The sequence below is a fragment of the Nelumbo lutea genome, chromosome 6, assembly GCF_056320005.1.
Source record: "Nelumbo lutea isolate HS-2025 chromosome 6, American lotus-T2T, whole genome shotgun sequence".
Taxonomy (NCBI): domain Eukaryota; kingdom Viridiplantae; phylum Streptophyta; class Magnoliopsida; order Proteales; family Nelumbonaceae; genus Nelumbo; species Nelumbo lutea.
Window position 1 is genome coordinate 8,782,595 of NC_142689.1, and position 25,825 is coordinate 8,808,419.

Here is a 25,825-nt window from a genome sequence, read left to right on the forward strand (position 1 = left end):
TACTGCACCCCCCCCCCCCCCCCCCCCCCCCCACCACCACCCACCCCACCCCACCATTTCAATTGGAACCCACCTTAAATGAAGAAGCTCTCATATCCCAGGTTTTACTGCACCCCCCCCCCCCCCCCCCCCCCCCCACCACCACCCACCCCACCCCCCATTTCAATTGGAACCTAACTCTCTTAGGAGGCCACTAAGGGACATGGAATTCAGTGAAATCACTAAATTCTTGCACACCCTGAGAGAGGTATGCCTCTCCCAAAATTCCCTTGACCTTCGTGTTTGGACCCTTCACCTGGCTGGTAAGTTTTCAACCAAATCTTGCTTTTATGCTTTAGTTAGGGAAGAACAAACGACTGATCAGTGCCCCTTCAAGAGAATTTGGTGTGCCCATATCCCTTCCAGGGTCTGTTTTTTTGTGTGGGAGACCATCTTAAAGAGAATCAACACTTAACGATCTCTTTCAGAAAAAGAACCATGGAAGGTCATATTTATCCCCTCATGTTTGTTGCTTCTGCCTTAAAGTTGGGGAATCCGCCAACCACATCCTTCTTCACTGTGAGGAAACCAGAAAATTTTGGAACTTTTTCCTAACATTATTTGAGTATAGTTGAAAAACAGTCCTAGAAGTAGGGACTGTGTTTGAAACAAAAGAAACTAGCAAGAGAAGATTAGAGAAGAAGAGTGAGCTGCGGCAAGAAGAGTTAGAGGATGAGAGTTTCGAACATAACCTCACTCTAACTCTCTAATACACTTTTATTAAGTTAATCTTTTAGTAATTACAAGAGAGGTCCTTAGTTGGACAAGAAATTACAAAAAGAGGAACATAAAAGAGTATGGGCCCAGAATAAGGCCCATTACAGAGAAGAACATAAAGATAACATACAATAACAGCCTATGCTATGGGCCATTCGGCCCATCTTCTCTACACTCCCCCTCAAGCTGAGCATAGATGTCAAGCATGCCCAGCTTGCCAGTGTCATGATGAAGTCTTGCCTTGGAGATGCCTTTGGTGAGAAAGTCTGCCAATTGGCCTTCAGAGGTAACGAATGGAAGGCACACTTCTCCGGAGGAGACTCTTTCTCTGATAAAATATCTATCAACTTCAATATGTTTGGTTCGATCATGTTGTATCGGGTTGTGAGCAATGTTGATGGCAGCCTGATTATCACAGTACAACATCATGGGTCTGTCATGATCAATCCCAAGTTCTTCCATTAAGGACCTTAGCCACAACAATTCCGAGACCCCATGTGCCGTGGCCCTATACTCTGTTTCTACAGAAGACCTGGCCACAACAGATTGTTTCTTACTCCTCCAGGAGGCAACGTTACCAGACACCAGACTGCAATATCCTGAAGTAGATCTTCTGTCATCCATATTCCCAGCCCAATCAGCATCAGTATAGGCTTCAAGTTTCAAGTGGTCATGCTTGATAAATAGGATTCCTTTCCCTGGAGAGCCTTTCAGATAGCACAAAATCCGTTCTGCTGCTGCCATATGAGTATCTCTAGGAGCATGCATGAATTGGCTAATGCAACTAACAGCATACACAATATTTGGTCTAGTCATGCACAGGTACAGGAACTTCCCAAGAAGTCTCTGAAAAACCCCTTTGTCTTCCAACAGAGTTCCATCTGTAGCTGAGGGTTTGTGACTCATATCAATGGGAGTTGCAGCTGGTCTTGCACCCAGTTTTCCAGTTTCAGACAATAAATCAAGAACATATTTCCTTTGGGAAATAAGGATCCCATCCTTGGATCTGGCAACTTCTATGCCAAGGAAGTATCTCAACTCCCCCAAATCCTTAATCTCAAATTCTGTACAGAGGAAAGACTTAAGAGCCAGAATTCCTGAGGCATCATCACCGGTCACTATAATGTCATCAACATACACAATGAGATACACTGCCAAAGATCTACTTCTCTTCACAAACAGAGTATGATCCGACTGTGTCTGAACATAGCTGAATTTAACAAGTGTAACTCTAAATCCCTCAAACCAGGCTCTAGGAGATTGTTTGAGACCATAAAGAGATTTCTTCAATCTGCATACATTTCCTTGCATATCTTTCCCATACATCCCTGGGGGAAGGCACATGTAGACTTCCTCATGTAAGTCACCATTCAGGAATGCATTCTTTACATCCAACTGATAGGGAGGCCAATCAAAGTGAGCTGCCAGAGATAAAAGAACCCTCACAGATGTCATCTTGGCAACAGGGGCAAAAGTCTCCAGGTAGTCAATACCATATGTCTGTGTATACCCTTTTGCAACAAGCCTACCCTTGTACCTCTCAATAGTTCCATCAGCCCTGTATTTAATGGTGAAAACCCACTTGCACCCAACTGGATCCTTCCCTTCAGGCAAATCCACCACCTCCCAAGTACCATTTGCATGTAGAGCATCCATTTCGGTTTCCATGGCATCTTTCCATTCTGGAATCCCAAGAGCTTCTGAGACAGACCTAGGAATGGGGTTAGAAGCAACAGAAGAGAGATAGGCAAAGTATGAAGGAGAAAGCAGGTCATAAGAAAGGTGTTTGGAAATGCAGTGTGCAGTACATTTCCGCTTCCCTTTCCTAACAACAATGGGGACATCAAGGTCTGGAAAAGATGATTCCAAAGGAGTTGAAGCAATACCTGTTATCTCATCTGTGATTGGGAATGTATGAGCTTCATCTGTTGTAAGGGAAACCACTTGCTTATTCCTGGATCTCTGCCTTTGATACACTTTGGGATTATGGATAAGGCGAGAGGGTAAAGAAATAGGGTCCCCTGGACAAGAGGTATGAAGTGATTGATCCTCCTTTGACTCATTTGGTGAGGATACAGGTTTGTCAAGAGACTCAACTGGGACAGGAAGAGGAAGAGCAAAAACTTGTGATAGACTCTCCCCCTGTGGACAAAGTCCATCCTGAGAGGAACTATAAAAAGGAGAAAGTTCATTAAAAGTAACATCCATAGAGACATGTCGGGTGCCAGTCTTTGGATCAAAATAACAATAACCCTTTTGTGTGGGGGAGTAACCAAGGAAGATACATTTGTGGGCTTTCGATTCAAACTTGTGTCTTTGCACACTTGGAATGTGAACATAGCATGTACAGCCAAACACACGAAGAGGAATTGGGAAGAGATCCTTGTCTGGATGAAGAAGTCTGAAGGGGGATTTAAACCCTAGAACCCTGGATGGCATACGGTTTATGAGATAGGTAGCAGTAAGTACAGCATCACCCCAAAATCTTGTGGGAACATGTGAGGCAAACAAAAGGCTCCTTGCAACTTCAACAATATGTCTATTTTTCCTCTCAGCAACTCCGTTTTGTTCAGGGGTTCTAACACATGATCTTTGATGAATAACCCCCATGTCTGAAAGATACAAGGATAAACTCTTCTTAAAGTACTCTTTTGCATTGTCAGATCTGAAAACCTTAATTCTGGTACCAAATTGGGTTAGAACAAGCTCATGAAATTGCCTCACAAGTCTTGGGACTTCATCCCGGGATTTCATTAAGTATATCCAGGTGAATCTAGAGAAGTCATCAATGAACAAGATAAAATATCTGTAACCCCCCATAGAGGATAAATGGTATGGCCCCCACACATCAGAGTGCACAATATGAAAAAGAAAAGAGGATCTTTTATTGCTCACAGGATAATTTTTTCTACAATGCTTTGACAACTGACAGGACTCACAATTGAGACTGGACACACTGACTTCCTTAAACTGTTTTGGAAACAAATGGCTTAAAGCAGAAAAAGGTAAATGACCCAATCGACAATGACTCAACATAATTTGATTAACAGACTTTGAAAAAGTAGAACCAAAAGCAACATTCTTGGGATGATCAAAGCATTGGCCAGGGGTGTCGAGCAAGTATATTCCATTCGCTTCATGGCCACTCCCAATCACCTTCTGAGACTTCAGGTCTTGAAACACATAGTGAGAAGGGAAAAAGGTTACACAACAATTCAATGATTTGGTCAGGCTATTTACAGATAACAAATTGGTATTTAATTTAGGCACATGAAGAGTGGAAGGTAAGAGTAAGGAGTCTGTAGCCTTGACAGTTCCCTTGCTGGAAATAGGGGCAAGAGAACCATCAGCTAAGGTGATTTTGTCACAGCCAGGAAGTAAATCATATGAAACAAATAAAGTGGAAAGATTGGTCATGTGATCAGAAGCACCTGAGTCTATGATCCAAGGGGTTTTGTGTTTACCTGAGGTGGATGCATGGTTAGTGGAAGCCCTTATACCTGAGTGAGCAAAGGCAATGGTGGCTGAACTTCCAGAAGGGATGGATGATGAAGATGCACCTTCAAGCTGACTGATCATCTTTCCAAACTTCTCATATTCATCTTTCATGGCTGCCAACTGTGCACTGGTAGATTCAACCTCTGTATCTGTGCCTGTGGCTGCATGTGCACTTCCTGTCTTTTTACTATCATTCTTCTTCTGGAATCTGATAGGTACAAGATTGGGATGCAACTTCCAGCACTTGTCCTTTGAATGTTTCGGTTTCTTACAATATTCACACACCACTTCTTTCCTTCCTGAGCCACTGTGAGCTTCTGTAACCCCTTTGGGTTTAATTCCCATATTTGCAAAATGATCATTAATACCAACTCCTTGAACCTGCACTTGCCTTCTACTTTCTTCACTGCTGACCAGAGTATATGCTTCTAACAATGAAACATCTTCGTTGGACAAGATGTTTTGCTTTGTAATATCATATTCAGAATTCAGCCCTGTCAAGAACTCAAACACCCTATTCCGTTCAACCAATTTCCTGTATGTTTCAGCATCCTTAGGGGTATCCCAAGTCACAGCCTCTATCAAATCAATCTCTTGCCATATAGATTTTAAGATTGAGAAGTATGCTGCAAGTGACTTCTCCCCCTGTCTTAGATTTTTCACATCACTTCTCAGTTTGTAAGCTCTAGCAACATTCAACTTCTGGGAATAAGTCTCTGCAACACTATCCCAGATCTCTTTAGCCGAATTCATCCACAGATAATGTTGACTGATCTGTGGCTGCATTGAGTTCACAAGCCACCGAATCACAGTGTAGTTTTCTTGTACCCATCTCTCATAAGATGGATCATACTCTGGAGGAGCTTTCTTGCTCCTAGAAATAAAACCCCATTTTCCTTTGCTACAAATATGGATTTTCACTGATTGTGACCAAGCTAAGTAATTGGTCCCATCAAGCTTGACTGTAGTTATAGTTAGCATAGAATCGGTTGGGGGTTCCCAATATCTGCCCATATTCAGCAGTATTCTTGTTTTCAAAGTTTGAGAAATCCATCATGCAAAGTTCGGTGATAGTTCTTTTCTTTTCTGTTTCAGCCTCCAAAAGACACCTAGCAACTACCAAACACAAGATATTTCTGATTCTAACAGCCGATGTCCCAAGAGGAAGACAAAAGAAATACAGTCCTTGAGAGACCTTCTGTCGAACACTCAGTGTGCAATACTTAACAACCCACTGTTTACTGTTTCAGCCTTCAAAGTATAGGGCACTGTTTATTGTTTCAGCCTTCAAGAAGGGGCTGGAATGAAGATGAGACTAGTACCTCTTAGTTTTAACAGTCTCAGCAACTTCCCAACCCAATAATCGGCTGAATAGGACCTCCAAAAACAACCCAGAAATTTCTGGGTAGGAGCAGTCCAGCAACAGTGGCCGAATGAAGCAGTCTCAGCAGCAGTGATTCCAGGGGTATTTCGGCTACTTGAAAGTCCAGAAAAGAGATAAAAAACAACCCAGAAATCTCTGGATTAAGTCAGACCAGAGGATAGCCAAATAGTAGCACTGTTTCAAAGGAAACTTCGGCCCTTTTAACAGTCCAGAACAGTGAAAAATTAACCCAGAAACAACTGAGCAAAAACTTACAGTAAGAGAGTCTTTGGTTTGTACAATAAACCAGGCCGAACACTTGTCCTCTTGGATGACTTCGAAAAACCCTTTTCTCTGATTTTAAATCATGCAAAGCAACTTGTTCTCTGATTCTTCCTGGTCACCGAACCCTTCTCCAAGTGTGTAGAAGCTTGGGAACCCTCCAATGACCTCCAAGAATCAGGCGGATGACTGTAAATTCTCAGCCCTAGAACCTCCTCATGTAGTTGGCTGGACTAGAACCACATGAGGGACACGCCAAGCAGTGGCCTGCTCTGATACCAAGTTGAAAAACAGTCCTAGAAGTAGGGACTGTTTGAAACAAAAGAAACTAGCAAGAGAAGATTAGAGAAGAAGAGAGAGCTGCGGCAAGAAGAGTTAGAGGATGAGGGTTTCGAACATAACCTCACTCTAACTCTCTAATACATTTTTATTAAGTTAATCTTTTAGTAATTACAAGAGAGGTCCTTAGTTGGACAAGAAATTACAAAAGGAGGAACATAAAAGAGTATGGGCCCAGAATAAGGCCCATTACAGAGAAGAACATAAAGATAACAAACAATGACAGCCTATGCTATGGGCCATTCGGCCCATCTTCTCTACAAGTACAGTTGGGTTTTCCTAGAACATGTGGTTGAATGTTTAGGACAATGGACATGAAGAGGTTTAAGCAAAAGAGGGAAAACTTTGTGGCAATCTGCTGCACATGCTATATTTTGGAGCATTTGGGAAGAGGGTAATAACTGGGTATTTAACAACAGAACAAAAAACTGTGAGGAGCTTATTTCTTTAATCTGTTACATATGCTTCCTGTGGACTTCCAGCTCAGATTATTCTAGAGGTGTCACCTTTACTGACCTCCAAAGAAATACTATAAATTTTCTCCACTGTAACCACCTACAGCTCAACACTTCCCATAGTCGCAGAGTTGCTGAGGAAGGGGAGACAACTTTGTACTTTGATGGGAGCGCATTTGGAAACCCAGGTGCAGCTGGTATTGGAGGTGTAATTAGAAGAAGAGATGGTACTATCAGTTGGGCTTTTAGTGGACCGATTGGGATAGCTTCTTCAACAAAGGCTGAAGTCATGGCAGCATTAACCGACATTAGGATTGCAAGAGACCTGGATTTATTAAATCTTACCATCAAAGGAGATTTAGCCAACACCATTAATTGGCTTACTAATCCTGATAGTGGTCCTTGGGCCTTAGCTCACTACTTGGTTGAAGCGAGAGACATCCTCTCCTCCTTGAATGCACACATGGGCTGGGTTCAGGGAGAGCTAAATTCTAAAGCCGACAGTCTAGCTAAATCTGGCGCTTACTGGGATTACTTATTCAGTGATATTCTGCCTATATAACTCTTTGAGTGTCTGATCTCTATGTACATCTCCTCATGTGCCATTTTTGTTTTCAATAAAGTTAACTTCTTCTCAAATATAAATATATATATATATATCTGTGTGTACGTGTGTAATATATATTTGCAGAGTCTCTTTGGAACATTCATCTGCAAAAGCATCCCCCGAGCAACTTCTAGGAGATGGTGATTCTTTCTCTTCATAACCCCATTTTGTTGAGGGGTTCTAGAACTAAAGCTCCAACGGAGGAAGCCACAAGAGGCTAAAAACTCCATTAAGTCACCTTGGAAATACTCCTTTGCATTGCATAGTTGTCAAGGAGGCCTAGGTGACAAGGCGCCCTTGAAGTCTCGCCTCGCCTAATTGCCAAGAAATTTTCTATAGTGTGTTATGACAAACTTTTATATTCTTAATTTTTTGAGGTTATAATTATAAAATACACATTTTTAAACTAAAATATTTATTTTGTGTGTTTATATACTAATTTCTTTTGTTATTTTCTTATTTGTTAGGGTTTAATCAACACAAACATTGCTTAATGCTATATTGAACCCTCAAAGACTTCAAAATCTGAACCAATAAGAAAGAACGTAAAATGTTGTCCAATCAACACATTTTCTTCTTTTTCTTTACTAATTTTGTGTTTTTATATACTAATTTCTTCTTCTTCTTCTTCTTCTTCTTCCACCTTTTCTTTTCTTCTTTTCCTATAACAGAAACAGGGTTCAGCCCCTATAGTTTTCTAATTTTCTTTTCTTTCTTCTTTTTCTTCTCATGAATATGTTGGACTATGTTGATTTTCTATACTTTAACATAAAGTTTTTACTTTTCTTATGAAAATTATGGATATTTATTAAGGAAATATGATTATGGAACCTAGGGAACTACCCTAGGGTACATGTTTTTACTTAAAAAAATCCATCGCCTAGGCGACTAGGCGCCCCCCTATCGCCCAGCCTTGCCTTGGAACCTTGAAAACTATGTTGCATTGTTTGACTAGGATTAAAACTAAGTATATATCATGCGTCGAAAGCCTTTCACAAGTTTAGGAACTTCTTCCCTTGAGTGCATTGGGTAAACCCAAGTGTATTGAGAAAAATCATCTTTAAATGAAATGGAATACTTGTAGACATTCTCAATTGGAATATTAACAAAGCCCCAAACATCAGAGTACACAAGATGAAAAGGAAAGTCTTATCTTTTATTATGTAAAGGATATGATATTCTACAATGCTTACTTAACTAGCAAACTAGTAAAAAAAAGGAAAATTGATGTGGAGATGTATTAGAGCAGCTGCATTGTGGACAATCTGGGAAGAAAGGAATGCAAGGATATTCAAGGAAAAGGAAAGAAGCATTCAGGCTGTTTAGGATTGTATTTTGACTAGGACCATTCATTGGTTGAGAACTATGGACTTCTTTCATACCTTTTCCTTTGATGATATTTGGAGAAATTGTATAGCGGTGGCTAATAGCCATACAAGGAAGGACACGGAATCTGCAATGTGGATCCCCCCACCTGAAGGATGGGTAAAGCTGAACTTTGATGGCAGCAGCCAAGGGAAACCTAGGCCCACCGGGGATTGGAGGGGTGCTGAGAGACACGGGGAGCAACATCTTAGCCTTGTTTTCAGGCCCCGTGGGAATAGGAGACTCTAATAGAGCTGAGATTTTTGCGGTGGTACAAGGTTTTCAGATTGCAGAACAGTTAGGAGTTCAGCACCTGGTAGTGGAAGGAGACTCTCAGATTGTTGTGGGATGGCTGACAGATCCAGCTTTAGCCATGTGGATACACAGAGATTTATTGAGGAAAGTCAACTGGCTTACAAGAAACATGACTATTACCTCTCTTTAGGTGGGAAGATCAGCAAATACCTTAGCCGATGGTTTAGCTAAGTAGGGGGCCACAAGGGAAAATTTATTTTGGGCTGCTCTTTAATTTCACTTCTGGCTATTTTTGTTTTAATTTGATGTAATAGTTTTTTTTTTGAAGAGGTAGCATCTCGTGCCTCTTCTTGGGTTTGCTGTATTGCCTTTTTTCTGATTTAATAAAATTATCTTCATTCATCAAAAAAAAAAAAAAAAACTAGCAGACTTGACACTGAAACTCACTGACAAACATAGACTTGAACAATTTTGGAAAGAAACATTTCAAAGACTCAAAAGACATATGACCCAATCGATGGCGCCACAAAACAAATTAACTCTTACTTGATTGACTCAATCCCAAAGACTTGGAAGCTGAAGCTGCAAGGCCAACTATATCCTCAATACATTGAGACCATAAACCGTGTTCCCTCCACCAATCGTCCTCCTAGAGGTCAAATCCTGAAAAACACAAGAATGTGGAAGAGAGGAAGGGCATAGATCCTGAACAATTCAGAGCATGAGTAATATTGCTAATGGACAACAAATTTATTGGTAATTTTGGAACGTGTAAAACATTACAGAGAGGAAGGGCATAGATCCCCAACCAGCAATGGAGAAGGATCCATCTGCTAACCTCACTTTATCTCTGCTAGAGAGTAGGGCATATGAATGGAGTAGAGTAGACTTACCAGTCATATGATTTGAAGCACCAGAATCAATAACCCGTGGGGATTCCGGAATGTTAGAGGTCACATGAAAAGATGAGATTGAGTTGCCTGAGGAGGATGCAAAGGAGGTCGAAGGTGTAGGTCTAGAAGCAGCCTGTCGGAGAGCCCTATAATATTGTTCCAAATGGTCATAGAAGGAGTTGATAACATCTTCCTTAAGATCAGAACTTTGGGTGGGGGGGGGCATGGGATGCTAAGTTTTCTGAAGTATATTTCTTCTGATTTAGTTTCTTGTCCTGACCTTTTTCCTAGTTCTTGTGCCCACTTCGGTTTTCCAATCAATTCCCAACAAGTTTCACTGGTGTGCCTAGATTTCTGACGATGAGTACACCACAGTTTTTTGTTGTCATTTGTGCCCATCTCTTTTTCCCGAATTTGTGTTTCCTTTCACAGCTAAGACAACATTCTCCCTCTCAGGAGCATTCATGGCAGACCTCCTACTTTCTTCTAACTGGACTAATGCATATACCTCTTGAACAGAAGGGAAGTCCTTGCTTCCCAAAATCTGCACTCTAATGTGTTCATACATGGGGTTGAGACCCAATAGGATGGCAAAAACCTGTTGTTGAAAGACTAGTTATTTGTAAGCTTTTGCATCTTTATCATTCTCCCGCTCAATACTTTGATAGTAGTCTTACTCTTTCTAGACTGAAGGGCTGAATAGTATGTGGATAAACTCCTTTCCCCCTGCTTGCATGTTGATGATTCTACTTGTAGATGATAAATCCTAGCATAATGCCTTTGTTCTGAGTATGTTGCCTTTGCTTGTTCCCATATTTCTTTAGCTGTTTTGGCCCACATAAAATTCTGTTCAATAGAAGGCATCATGGATGTTAAAAAGCCATGACATAATCATGTAGTTTTCTTGGTCCCACTTATCATGTTTAATCATGCCAGATCTAGGTTCCTTTACCTTCCCATTAATATGCACTGACTTACCTCTGGCTGTAATATACAGCTGCATCTCCTTAAACCATGCCGAATAATTCCACCCATCCAAGGGAGTGATAGTCATGGGAAAACTCAATGTATCATTCCCACCATTCGGTCCACCCTGATTTGATGTATATATATATTAAGAGAGAGAGAGAGAGAGAGAGAGACCACCCACTCACAAATGATGGCAGGAACCCTAACAGAATTGAAACACCACTCCCGAGAGGTATTTCTGAATACAAAAATCACACCCAAACACAGCTGCTGCTGTCATACACACATAAAGGTCTTTCAGACCTCTCTAAGCCACACAAGCATCAACAACCTTACTGCAGTTGAAGAATCAAAAAGAAATTTCATTAAAATAAGAAAAAGGAATTACATCCTAGCACCATTGGTTGTCTAGTTGACACACCAGATACATTCTAAACTTCATGTTGAAAAGGATGCTTCATTACAAGGTTGTAAGTCAAGGGCATTCCAGAAACTTTCCAGCAAATCAGCTTTGGAAACTTGTTCAAAATCTGGGAGTCTGAGTACCCAGTCTGGGATCAGATTGCTCACTGCAGCTACCCTGTATTCTATACTTTCAGACCTGTTCTCGAAAACCCTTCTGTTTCTCTCCTTCCAAATAGACCAGAAACTGCAAAAGGAACACAGCTCCAAACAATCCTGGCTTTCTTACTGCCTCTGAGCTTTGGCCACAAGGAGAAGATCTCTGCTGGAGTCATTGGTTGGAAGACACTCATCTCAAATAGAAAGGAGAAGAACTTCCATATGAAACTTGCTATGCTACATGAGAAGAACAAATGGAGGACTGTTTCTTCTTCCTGATTGCATAAATAACACCAGCTGGCCAGATGCAGTCCCCTGGATTTCAGGTGATCAGAGGTAAGGATGTTGTCATGTGCCACCAGCCAGGCAAAGGCTTCTACCCTTGGGAGAACTGGGTTACCCCATACTCCTTTTAACTGGTCTGAGCCCATTTCTTCTCTTACTAATGCTTTGTAGAATGACTTAACTGTAAATCTGCCTTGCATTCTTTTCACCAGAAACCATCTTCTGTAGATCTAGAAATGCTGGTCCCTTCTAATTTTTCCAGAAGCATAATGCACTCTACAGATTTGGATCTCCAGATCCACACGAAAGGGTTAAAATCTCTCCTCACACCATTCGGCCAATGCCCAGATCAGCCTGTTCTTGGATTTACTACCAAGAACCAGGAGTTAAAGAAGGGTTTAAACTTAACCCCTGTTCTGTCCAAGTGAATGTTTTGAAGTTCCAACCCAAACAAATATTGTAAGAGGAAAAGGTCACCAACCTCTAAAAAGGCACCCAACCGATCATCCACAGATCTCTGGATGTGTCCTTTTAATGTCCTAGCAAAGGTAGAGAGAAAAGGGAAATAGCCGAAGTGTTCTCAGTCCTGGGCCAAAGCTGTTCTTTCCATTCTCAGTCCAAGGAAGGAGAAAAGAAGGCTGCAATCAGATCAGAGAAGGTCTAGACTGTATCGTCCCGCTCTGATACCATGTTTTCCAGAAGAAGAGAAAAAATATGAGGAAGCAAAAAGTTCTGAGTGGTGGCGCCAGAGGTTATATTTATATTATAAGGCAACTAAACATAAAATAATCTGAAAGGACAAAAACACCCTTGTGACACATAACAGAATAAAATACATTACATCAGGTTCCTTAAATTTAAATTATGAATTAAGGAAATTGTAGTGGATTTGAAAATATTATGTTGATCTGGTCGTTTGTACTTTGTAAAATCTCTGGTTTGTGTTTTGTCACTAGGCACTCTTTAGTCACTAGGATGATGTGTTTGAGATGGGTAGAAATCTTGATTAATTACCATTTTCTTGATTCCATTCCGTTTTCTTACCTCTTCTAGGTTTTGTGCTATTTGGGACCTCTCTTTCCCAGGAATGTCAGTTTATTTTGGCAAGATGAGGTATGTGACTTAAGTAGGAATCTTTGAAATACTGGATAGTTAATGTTTCTCTGTGGATATTAGTACACTTTCCTTTTCATGCTAAAAGCATTTGTGATTCTTAGTAGACTATTTATAGAAAGCATGATTTGATATGTTTCAAAATAAATTTATAAGAGTACAAATTGTACTATAATGTTAAAAGTGATAACTGCTGTAAATTTAGCAGTTAAATTGATTGCATAGTGAAATTATTTGGCTGCTGATTCTGATAATTGAGTTTGTGACTAAAAATTTGTATGCTAACAAACAAATTCTTTGTTGTAATGAATTTGAGACTTAAAATTTACCTTAGTTTGGATGCAAGAACATGGACAAGCACAACTTCTGTTATGACCTGTGGTGGGGGGAAATTCCCCATTAAGGTATCTCTTCATGTGCCTCTTTTCTCATGGAGCTCTCTAAGGGTTCTAAATTCTCAATTGGGCTTCTGGTTAAGGCTATTTGGAGAGTGTTGGTCCCTCCAAAAGTTAGGTCTTTCTATTGGGAAGTTTTTCATCTAATGGTTAGTACTTGTGATCTTCTCTAGAAGCATAGGCCTTCTTGGTGCTTATCACTTCATATGTGCTTCCTTTGTAAAGCTTGTAGTGAATGTTCTTTTTATTTGTTAATCTTCTATCTATTTGTGTCAAATATTTGGAAAATTTTTGGATGAAGTAGAATCTCTAATAAAATTTGGGAGATCTTTTTGTTGAAACTGAAGAGAGGAGAGGAGACTTGTGTGTTTCGGCAATGAGGATTCTGAGAAGAGTTTTCGAACATTCTCTATCTCAGCCCTCTAACACTGTTTTATTAGATATTTTTGAGTAATTACAAGGAGGCCCTTAGTTGGGCAGAATTTACAAAGACTTTAAAAAAATAACTTAACATTGACAGGATGGACCCAAAATAACAAGAAGAATAAACAACCTATGGGCCATTCGGCCCATCTTCTCTACACTCCCCCTCAAGCTGAGCATAGATGTCAATCATGCCAAGCTTGCTGGTATCATGCTGAAGTTTTGCCTTGGGAATGCCTTTGGTAAGAAAATCTGCCAACTGTCCTTCAGATGTGATGAAAGGAAGACACACTTCACCCGAAGAGACCCTTTCCCTAATGAAGTGTCGATCAACTTCAATATGCTTGGTTCTATCATGTTGCACTGGGTTGTGAGCAATGTTGATGGTAGCCTGATTATCACAGTATAACATCATTGGCTTGTCATATTCAACTCCAAGTTCTTCCATCAAAGATTTTAGCCATAATAATTCAGAAACCCCATGTGCCATGGCCCTGTATTTTGCTTCAGCAGAAGACCGAGCAACAACCGATTGTTTCTTGCTTCTCTAAGAAACAACATTACCAGCTACCAAGCTGCAATACCCAGATGTAGATCTTCTGTCATCAATGTTCCCGGCCCAGTCAGCATCGGTGTAAGCTTCAAGTTTCATATGACCATGCTTGGCAAACAGAATACCCTTTCCTGGGGAGCCCTTCAAATAACTTAGGATTCTCTCTGCAGCTGCCAAATGAGTGTCTCGAGGAGCATGCATGAATTGGCTAATGCAACTGACTGCATATGCAATATCTGGCCGAGTCATGCATAGATACAAAAGTTTCCCAAGAAGTCTCTGAAAGATTCCTTTGTCTTCTAACAATGTCCCTTCTGAGGCTGAGAGTTTATGACTCATATCAATAGGAGTAGCAGCTGGTCTAGCACCCATCTTTCCAGTTTCAGAGAGCAAGTCAAGAACATACTTTCTTTGGGAGATAAGAATCCCATCCTTGGATCGAGCCACTTCTATGCCAAGAAAGTATCTCAATTCCCCCAAATATTTAATCTCAAACCCTGTATGGAGAAAAGATTTTAGATCTTGAATTATGCCAAGAAAGTATCTCAATTCCCCCAAATATTTAATCTCAAACCCTGTATGGAGAAAAGATTTTAGATCTTGAATTCCTGAGGCATCATTACCCGTCACTACAATATCATCCACATACACAATGAGGTATACTGCCAGAGGTCCACTCCTCTTCACAAAGAGTATGATCGGACTGTGTCTGCACATAACCAAAGTTAACAAGTGCTGTTCTAAATCTCTCAAACCATGCTCTAGGGGACTGTTTTAGTCCATAAAGAGATTTCTTCAGCCTGCATACCTTCCCTTTTATATCAGTTCCATACATCCCTGGAGGAAGAGACATGTAAACCTCCTCATGTAATTCACCATTCAGAAATGCATTCTTCACATCCAATTGATAAAGGGGCCAGTCAAAGTGAGCAGCTAAAGATAGAAGAACCCTCACAGATGTCATCTTGGCAACAGGTGCAAAAGTCTCTAAATAATCAATCCCATATGTCTATGTATAGCCTTTTGCAACCAGCCTGGCCTTGTACCTTTCAATGGTACCATCAGCTCTGTATTTGATAGTAAAGACCCACTTGCAACCAACAAGATCCTTCCCTTCAGGCAAATCGATCACTTCCCATGTGTCATTCTTGTGTAGGGCATCTATTTCAGATTTCATAGCATCCCTCCATTCTAGAATCTTAAGAGCTTCTATCACAGACCTAGGAATAGGATGAGAAGCAACAGAAGAGAGATAGGCAAAATATGAAGGTGAAAGCAAACAATAAGAAAGGTGCTTGGAAATGCAGTGTGCAGTGCACTTCCGTTTTCCTTTTCTAAGAGCAATGGGAATATCAAGGTCAGGGAAGGATGAATTCAAAGGTGCTGAACCAGTACCTGTTGTCTCTTCTGTGACTGGAAGTGTAGGAGGCTCATGTGTTGTAGGACAAACAACCTGCACATTTCTGGATCTTTGCCTTTGATACACCTTGGGATTGAGGACAGGACGAGGAGGTAGGGTACCAGGACAAGGAGAATGGAACGACTGATCCAACCTTGATTCATTTGAGGGAGAGGCAGATACATCAAGGGACTCAACAGGGACAGGAAGAGGAAGAGCTAACACCTGTGTCAAATTCTCCCCCTGTGGACAATGTCCTTCTAGAGAGGAACCATAAAAAGGGGAAGACTCATCAAAGGTGACATCCATTGAGACATACCGATTGCTAGACTTTGGATCAAAACAACAATAACCCTTCTATTTCGGGGAATAACCAAGGAAGATACACTTTTGGGCTTTGGGTTCAAATTTATGCCTTTGGACACTTGGAACATGTACATAACAGGTGCAGCCAAAGACACGAATAGGAATAGGAAAAAGATCTTTGTCCGGATGAAGAAGAGTGAAGGGAGACTTAAAACCCAAAACCCTGGATGGCATGCGGTTTATGAGATAGGTAGCAGTAAGTACAACATCACCCCAAAACCTAGTAGGAACATGTGAGGCAAATAAGATACTTCTTGCAACCTCAACAATATGCCTGTTTTTCCTCTCAGCAACCCCATTCTGTTCTGGGGTCCTAGCACATGAGCTTTGATGAATAACCCCCATGTCAAAAAGATAGCAGGATAGGTTTTTCTCAAAGTATTCTTTTGCATTGTCTGATCTGAAGATTTTAATCCTGGTATCAAATTGGGTTAGAACGAATTCATGGAATTGTTTTACAAGTCTTGGGATTTCATCACGGGATTTCGTCAGGAATATCCAAGTGAATCGTGAAAAATCATCAATAAACAGGATAAAATATTTGTAGCCACCCATGGAGGGTAAGTGGTAAGACCCCCACACATCAGAATGCATAATATTAAAAAGAACAGAAGATCTTTTATTTTTCAAAGGATACTTGCTTCTACAATGCTTTGACAATTCACAAGACTCACAATGAAGACTGGACAGACTAATTCCCTTAAACAGTTCAGGGAATAGATGACTCAGCCAAAAAAGACAGATGACCAAAACGACAATGACACAACATATTCTGACTAACAGACTCTGAAGAGACAAATTCAAGAGCAACATTCCCAAGATGATCAGTGCATTGTCCCGGAGTATCAAGCAGGTATATTCCGTTTGCCTCATGGCCACTCCCAATCACATTCTGAGACTCCAGATCCTGAAAAACATAGTAGGAAGGAAAAAATGTTACACAACAGTTTAGTGACTTGGTTAAACTGCTCACAGACAACAAATTTGTATTTAGTTTAGGTACATTAAGGGCAGAAGGGAGGTACAAGGAATCTGTAGCCTTGATGGTTCCCTTACCAGAGATAGGGGCAAGTGAACCATCAACTAAAGTGATTTTATCACGTCCAGGAAGTAAGTCATATGAAACAAACAAGGTAGACAGATTGGTCATATGGTCAGAAGCACCTGAGTCAATAATCCAAGGTATCTTGAGATTACCTGAAGAAGTAGCATGATTAGGAAAAGCCCTTATACTTGAATGAGCAAATGCTGAAGTAGTAGATTTTCCTGAAGGGTCGGTAGCAGAGGTCACATCACTCAGCTGACTGATCATCTTTCCAAACTTTTCATATTCTGCTCTCATGGCTGCCAACTGTGCAGAAGCAGACATCTCTTCACTATCTGGCCCGACAGCTACATTTGCACTTCCTGATCTTTTACTATCATATTTTTTTTGAAACCTGATGGGAACAAGGTTAGGATGTAACTTCCAGCACTTGTCTTTGGTGTGCTTCGGCCTCTTGCTGTACTCACATACAACTTCTTTCTTTCCTGTGCCACTAGAAGTTCCACATTCCCTTTATGTTTAATCCCCATATTGGCAAAGTGATCATTAATATCAGCTCCTTGAACCTGTACAGCCCTTCTGCTCTCTTCACTACTCACCAATGCATAAGCTTGTGACAAAGATACACACTCCTTGGAAAGAATATTCTGTTTTGTGATATCATATTCCGGGTTAAGTCCGGTTAAGAACTCAAATACCCTATTTCTTTCAACCAGTTTCTTGTAGGTCTCTGCATCATTGGTGGTGTCCCAGGTTACAGCTTCTATCAAGTCTATTTCTTGCCACAAAGACTTCAAAGTTGAGAAGTATACAGATAATGGTTTCTCCCCCTGTCTCAAATTCTTCACATCACTTCTCAACTTATAGGCTCTAGCCACATTTAGTTTTTGGGAATAGGTTTCAGCAACACTATCCCATATTTCCTTTGCTGAATTCATCCATAGATAGTGCTGGTTGATCTGTGGCTGCATTGAGTTCACAAGCCACCCAATGACAGTGTAATTTTCTTGCATCCACTTCTCGTATGATGGATCATCTTCTGGGGTAGCCTTCTTACTCCTGGAAATGAACCCCCACTTTCGTCTACTACATACATGAATCTTTACTGATTGTGACCATGCTAGATAATTAGTTCCATCTAGCTTAACTGTGGTCATAGTCAATAAGGAATCACTTGGAGTCCCCTGACCCAATTCATATTCAGCACCACTTTTGTTTTCGAACTCTGAGGAGTACATCATGTAAACACTCAAAATATGATTTCAGATGACTTCTACAAGTATGCTGGATAAGAACAAGCAATAACTGAGTGCAGCCGACCACAAGGAGACAACACACTGAGTTCAGCCGACCACAAGGAGGCAACACACTGAGTTTAGGCTTCAAGAAGAAATCAGAAACTCCTACGCACTGTGCACTTAGCCGAAGTACCTTTTCAAGGTTGTACACTCAGCCAAGAAGAGTAACTACCAATCGGTATTGCTGAATAGGCCTTTTCACAAACACAGTGTGGGCAATAGAGACAACCCCACTGTCAAAGAAGAGAAAAGACCCCAAAAACTGTTCGTACAGCCCTCTAAAAACAGCCGAAGAAGAGTAACAATACATAGCTTGTTACAAGGATGTTTCAGCAGATTTTAACAGTCCAAGAAGAAGAGAAAAAACAGCCCAGAAATTTCTGGGTTAAACCAGATTTAATGGAATTGAAGGTAGTACATAACAGCTAGGATTTTCGAACACTTCAACAGTCCAAACACAGTCGAAGGTAATGCAAAACAGAACCAAAAAACTGAGCACAACTTACAGTTCGAGCTTCAGCAGTCCAAACACAGTCGAGCTTCAAAAACAGAACCGAGCCACATAAGCAAAGTACTTAACTGACATAAGATTACTAAATTACCCTTATTCGGCTCACTCTAACTATAAATATATATATATATATATTAAGTTAGTTTCTGTTGTTCATCAAAAAAAAAAAAAAGAATGATGTTGTACATTTTTTTTTTTCTGGATGGAACATCTCTCGTCTGACAATGCTGTGGTGCTTACTATGATTTTCTCACTGATAGGTATTGAAAGATATAACCAATCTCTTGTATAATGGCTACCATCATGTCAGTCATCTTTCAACAAGTTTTTTGCGCAGACAATGAGTCATTTGCAGTTCCTGTTGTGAAATCTGTATAATGTCTGGGTTCACATTGGATAGCAGTCCCAAGATCTCACCACAAATAATACTATTAGGGGTTAGGATACATGTCTGCTTTACCCACTTTGAGAAGCATTCCTGTTGCTTTAGGCCCTCCTTTGGTCCTTCCATGGATTTATCAAGGGTTAATTTTTGTTAAATATAATAGGACAACATGTTTAATATACATATATCATATGTATACACACAGGCCCAGTCTGCAAATTTCCAGGTTTGATGCAGGCTGGACTGGGCTTGGACAGAATACCTAGGCCCAAGCCCAGAAATTTGCAGGTTGAGCCAGGACTTTCTTCCACGAGTTGAGTGACAGGTCCACAAAATCAATTACAGACATTTGCCAATGACTTGGTTGATTCCTTGGCTTGTGGTGGGGTTTCTAGGGGGTGAGCTGTATTGGTTTCTGTCTTATCTTATTAGGGAACTTTATTTTTTTTATGGTGTTTGGGAATCTGTAGAGTGACAGCCTCTGATTTTGTGCTTCAATCTGGTTTTTCTTGCATTTCTCTACTAGTACTATTTTCTTTTTCTTCTTTTTCATTAATAATTTTAGTCATCTTGTTACTAATCCAACACTAGAAGTATATATATAGACACACACACACACACACACACACACACACACATATATATATATATATATATATATATATATATATATATATATATATATATATATATATATATCTCTTAATATGGTGATGTGAAAAAGAATCTTATTAAGTCTTTGTTTTGGTAAGCTCTAGATTCCAAAAATGAAGGCATATGTCAGTGATACGGAAGACTTGAAGCAGGACCCTGCTTATCAAGAGACTTGGGACAACATGATTATTAATGTAAGGTTTACTGAATTTGGAAGCATTCATCTTATTGTTATACTACTGCTGCTACCAAAGACTGATTTTGGTTAAATTTTACTTCAATTATGTTAATCACTGATTAGAATTGATTTTTAGGTATTAAGGTGCTAGTATTTTATTTTCTTAAAAGCATGATATTGAAGTCTTTTGTTTTTCAATGCAAATTTGGTGTTTTGGCTTCTAGTTGCTCTGAAAGGTTGTCAAGTTTCATTGTTAGCTACCTGCATGACATTTTCCCTTTGGTTCCTCTCTAAGAGACATGGGCTTGGGCAGTGATGGGAGTATTTTAACATTTACTTGAAGCTAATGAGGCAGAATTTGAAATTATTGTGCCATGTTAGATTTTCCATATGAATTTCACAAAATTTTGTCCCATATGATTTTCCATATGAATTTCTTTCACCATGGTGGTAAGGGTTTGGCTGAAATGTGTGAACACTAGAAATTTCACAAACCCTCTGATTAACTTTCTGTGGGAAGGAAAACCTGGAAGTGGCCCTTGAGAGTTTTCATTTCATACTCTACAATGTTGAGTTAACATCTCTAATTTGAATGTGGTAACATTTTTTGTTCTGGGTGAATTGTGACATATTACTAGAAAATGCGAAAAGCAGAAAGAAACAAAATGATGTTCTCATAGATACTGTCATCTGACATCAACCATCTAGAGATTAAGTGAAACTACATGGAGTATGAGGTGGGACTTCACATGTGCTACAATCCTTAGAATTTTGAGATTGGAACATGGATTTTGAGGGAAACTAATGCATCATGACTTCTTATTTTGATGAACGTTTTGTTTAACAGCATGCATCTGACATGTCTACGTTAAACAGTTTCTTGCAGAATCTTTGGATGTGATTCAAGACCCTGAATGGTTGATATCTTTGGGAAATGCTTTTACCAAACAATATGAACTTTATACATCTGATGATGAACATACAGCACTACTTCATAGGTACTACTTTATATGGATATTTTTTCTTGGTTTTTAGATATTTTCGGAACTACTATGATGTTTTCAATTAAGCATATTTGTGCTATCTTCTCAATAGTTGTAGTGAGTGAGATGTTTATTCTAAGACATGTCACCCCTCCTAAAACCATGGTGAGTGAAATGCTTATTTTAACATATTTGTGCATGAGGCTCCCACCAATATGGGGTGTGAGGAGGTATGCTGCCTTACCCCTGCACATACAGAGAGGCTGTTTCCAAATTCCAAGATTTGAACCCTAATGCAAACACAACTTTTGTCTCCCTCATTTTTTCAGATAAAACTTGTTACTGATCAGTGAAAGAAGGGGGTCTCTGAAGAGAACTGTCAGATACTTCTTTACCTTGAAACATAGTAGGAGCCTTTACAAATATTGTTACCACATTTTGTGTGCAGATGCCTGGGAATGCTTCTCCAGAAAATTGATGACAGGGCATATGTTCGTGAGAAGATTGACTGGATGTATATACAAGCTAATATCTCAGTGCCCACAAATAGGCTTGGTCTAGCTAAAGGCATGGGGCTGGTATGCCTGCTTACTGGTTTGATTGCTCTTTATTATATTACTTTCCATCTTTATGATTCACAAGTTCTGTTATTTGCAGGTTGCATCCTCACATTTGGATACTGTATTGGAAAAGCTGAAAGATATTCTTGATAATGTTGGACTAAACTTTTTCCAAAGGTTACACATGATATCATCAAGGAGGAATTCTTCTTTTACATAATTTTGCAACTGCTTTGTTGCCGGTCAACTGCTTGAACCGTCTGCTTATTACCACTTCTGTGATTTTTTAATAGTAAGTTAAATATTCTATTAAAAGAACAAATGACAAAACAAGAAGAATACAGGTCCCTAGTCCACTAAGATAAGAAGGATAAGAAAGAAAAACCCCTAGCAGGGAGGAGTATAAAAAAGGAACTAGTCATGCTTAGACTCCTCTACATATTAGCACTGTGCAAGTTTTAAAACGTGTCTTCAATGGAAATGTCAACTGGTTAAAAATACGAAGTATTTGGAAATATTGAAATTTTGTATAGATATACTGTAGAAGTTTTATATCATTGTGAAAACTAATCTATGAAAATATTTTTTGATATTTAAATAACTGCATTATTGTAGTGTGATAAAAATGATGCTTTTGAAATAATTACACCATTTCAAGGGCATAAGTTGTTGCTGTGATAGAAGTAAGAATAGCAAAAGAAATGAAATACAAAATTTGATTATAGAAGGGTATTCCAAGGTGGTGGTCGTAGGATGGTTGAGGAATCATGAGGAAGCACTCTGGACATAAATAGAAATGAAATTAAAAGAATTAGATGGCTGAAAGGAGGGTGTTTACCTTACTGTTTCAAAAAAAAAACAGCGTTGTTTTTGTAGTTGATTCATGCATTGGAAAACAAGAAGAAAGTGTTAGGGGTACAAAGTACAGTGTTAAATTGTTGATTGTTGTCATTACATGTAATTGCCACTAGGCATCTCATAGGACAAAACGTCCACACAACACCCCCCTGAGCAGGAAACATCATCCAAATGGTGTTTCCTCCAAAAGTCACTTTATCATGACCCAAGAAAAGATAAGTACAAAACATGTACTTGATCAACCAACCAAACATGATTTTGGTTTGTTCAAGTGGAAATGCCTATGTAGTAGTGAAAAGGCTCCACAACACTAGCACAACACCCTAATACCAAATACCACCAAGATGTATGATGGTGAAAGTGTAGTGGGTTCAAATATCAGCTAACTATATGGCTGATACCTTAGCAAGGCAAGGGGTGGTGAGGGATCAATTGTTTTTGGCTATGTTGTAATATGTATTAGTGGGAACAGGGTGTGGCCTCTGTAAAATAGAATGTAAGCTTGTACATATTCTTCTTATTTTAATGAAATTCCTGTTACTTATCAAAAAATTATTATATATTATATTATTACTCATTGATGCTTAGTCGTAAGTATTATTTTACTATGTTTAAGTCCAATATATTAAAATGCCAAGTATGCTTCAATAAATTATATAACTAAAAATATTAAAGGAAAATAAGAAGGGTGAGTCATCTATAATGATAAACATGGAAATGTAATGGGTTTTAAGAAAACGAAGTCGTATTAGAACAAATTATTTGGATGATATCTATTAATATGTAAAGTCAAAACCTTATATTTGATAAAACTACAAAATAAGACTTGATGTGAACAATATAAAGGATTTTAGTGCATTGGAAAATATGTAAACTTATATTATGGTAATATTTCATGTCAATACCCATGTAAATGGAAATATGTTGTGGAAATATTTGGAAATAGACATTTTAAACCATGGGCTCAATACAAAAAACAAATCATGAAGGTTTTCTATCCCTTCTGCCTCTTCCCGTACCTCCTTTACTCTTGAAAGCTCTCTCTTTTCATATCTCCTATCAAAATTCAAACCTCCTCAAATTTTGGCTATTATATTCTAGTTTGTAGTTATCTAGTAACTTGGAGAATCAAGAAGCAATTGGTTGTGGTTCATTCTAGGGCAGAAGTAGAATACCTGGCAATATCTGTGTCTTAAAGTTGTTGTGGTTGAAAACTTGGAGAATTGGGGCTGGTTGTTCTTAGTCTAATGAAGTCGTACTTTTATAATAAGGTAGGAACAATGTTTTAAAAGGCGTGGGAGGCGTATGCCTGGAGGCGCACCCAAAACGCCCTGAGGCGTATGCCAAAGGCGCTAACACCTCTAAGGCGTGCTAGAGGCGTACACCTCATGCACATGTTATATAAAAAGACAAAAAAAAAGAAAAAAGGAAAGGAAAGGAAAGAAAAAGAAAGAGAAGAAAAAAAGAGAAAAGGAAAGAAAAGAAAAGGAAAGGGAAGGGAAGAAAAGACAAGACAAGACCCCCCCCTCCCTTCAACTAATGTTATGCATCTTTATTCTTCTTAATATAAAAGATTTTTATTAAAAATAAAGAAAAAATGAGATCCCCCTTCCTCTTCATCCTCCTCCTAACCACCCTCCTCTTAAGGAGGCTTACGCCTCTTACATTCTGAACTACGCCTCACGCCTCTAGGTAGTGGAACGCCTCACGTCACGCAACTCACGTCTTCGCGTTTTAAAATATTGGGTGGGAATTAACATTGCTCATATTCCTATACAACATGGTCACACCAAACATTATAAAGTTTATTGACATTGTTATAAAAGGTGGCTTCCAGGAGGTGTGGTTACCATACAAAGTGAAAATCGGCTTGCTGATTTTTTAAGGGTGTCACTGCTTCTAAGTTGGATGACTCTTGGAAAGTTGAATATGATGCATGTCTATTCTCCACTTGAGGATGAGTATGGTAATGCAAAGAGTCAGTATGCAGGATAGTTTAGTCTTCTCCTATTTGTTAATGATGCTATATTTGCAATTCTTTAATTTATTTAAGTTTAAATGCAATGAGAGTGAGTGGTAAGATCTATGTTCTCTTCTCTCAAATATGTATTTCTCTTTTTTTTTCTTCTTCTTTTAGCTTTTATTTGCTAAATTTTAAATGTTCCAAGTATATCCAATGATGACTTAGAGAGAAATGACATTATATTCTTAGATCATTCCCAAGTCTTCATCTCTAGAGACGTACTCTCCTTTCTGTATTGCTAGGTAGCTAAATCAGTAGTTGATAGATCATGGTCTTGCAAGAGCTGGGGTGTGTGTGTACATCGGTGGCTTTACTTCATAACTTTTTTCTTCTGAGAATTGGTGTTTACAATCCTTTTTTGTACATGTAAGCATTTAGTACCTTCCTCTTAGTGAATATACAGTTACCTTAACATGGTCTTATACTCTTATCATAGTTGTGCTAAATGGGAAGTCCTTATTTTGGTTTTAGTTGTTCTATGAGGAAAAAACAAAAATTTATGTTAACTTCAGTTTTTTCACTTCAAGGTATTACAAGTTTGTGTTCTTTTTGCTTCTTTCTATCCATTCTCACAGATTTTACATTAATTGAGCTAAAGAGTTTAAAGATTCATTTGTTCCAGGTTTCTCTCTCTCTTCTCTGAAAGAGTTAAAATGGAAGATGCTGATGATATACATGCTGCTTTAGCTTTGATGTATGGATATGCCGCAAGATATGCCCCTTCAACAGTTATTGAAGCAAGAATAGATGCACTTGTGGTATAATATCATCCTCATCTTCCTAATGAAAATCACAGTTTTTGGTTTCTGGTAACTGGTTTTGAGTATAATTTGTGGAAACTGGAAACTGATCAAACCTTGAAGTATAGTGAACTTTTTTGTCTGTATCCTTAAATATTAGCAGTCATATTTGTCAAAATGAATCTTTTGGTGATTTACCTTCTAGTAATGCTTCCTTTCATATTTGTTGTCTGTATCCTTAAATATTAGCAGTCATATATGTTAACCTTTTGTGGTGTCAGGGGACTAATATGCTCTCACGTCTTCTTCATGTCCGCTGCCATACAGCAAAGCAAGCTGTTATCACTGCTATTGATCTATTAGGTGCGCATTAGTGTCTAGAAACCAGATTTGCAGACCTAACATTCTTTTTTTCTATTATTTCGATGGGATGTAAGTTCAAATTACATTTGTTTCTTTTCTTTGCTATGATATATATGAATAAAATCATACCCTGAACATGTGCTTAAAAATGCAAATAATAGTTGAAGGAAGAAATATAAAGATGGAAAAATTAAGATCTAGTGGATAGAAAAATTTTATTTCCAAGAAAGAATCATACGGTCTATGAGATTGTGAGTTTCACCACTTGAGTCTAGGCCTAGTTAAATGCTGGTCCAAATCCATTAATTCATTCCAAGGGTATTGAGGGTGGTGAACAAAATCAGGCCTTA

At 39.1% G+C, this 25,825-nt stretch overlaps 1 protein-coding gene across 5 annotated transcripts in view; it reads left to right on the forward strand.

The window, feature by feature from the left end:
- The window catches only part of LOC148847186 (ARM repeat superfamily protein), a 158,311-nt gene that overhangs the window by 74,817 nt on the left and 57,669 nt on the right, over window positions 1-25,825 (forward strand). For all 5 annotated transcript variants that reach the window (XR_016101146.1, XR_016101147.1, XM_088951566.1 and 2 more), the window contains exons 21-27: window positions 12,682-12,741; window positions 19,875-19,964; window positions 20,825-20,946; window positions 21,380-21,509; window positions 21,589-21,668; window positions 24,995-25,130; window positions 25,394-25,475. Coding sequence is in view for 3 of the 5 variants with exons in the window: in XM_088951566.1 (XP_088807692.1) it covers window positions 12,682-12,741; window positions 19,875-19,964; window positions 20,825-20,946; window positions 21,380-21,509; window positions 21,589-21,668; window positions 24,995-25,130; window positions 25,394-25,475 (700 nt within the window). In the remaining 2 variants the exon portion in view is untranslated. The remainder of the gene's footprint in view (window positions 1-12,681; window positions 12,742-19,874; window positions 19,965-20,824; window positions 20,947-21,379; window positions 21,510-21,588; window positions 21,669-24,994; window positions 25,131-25,393; window positions 25,476-25,825) is intronic.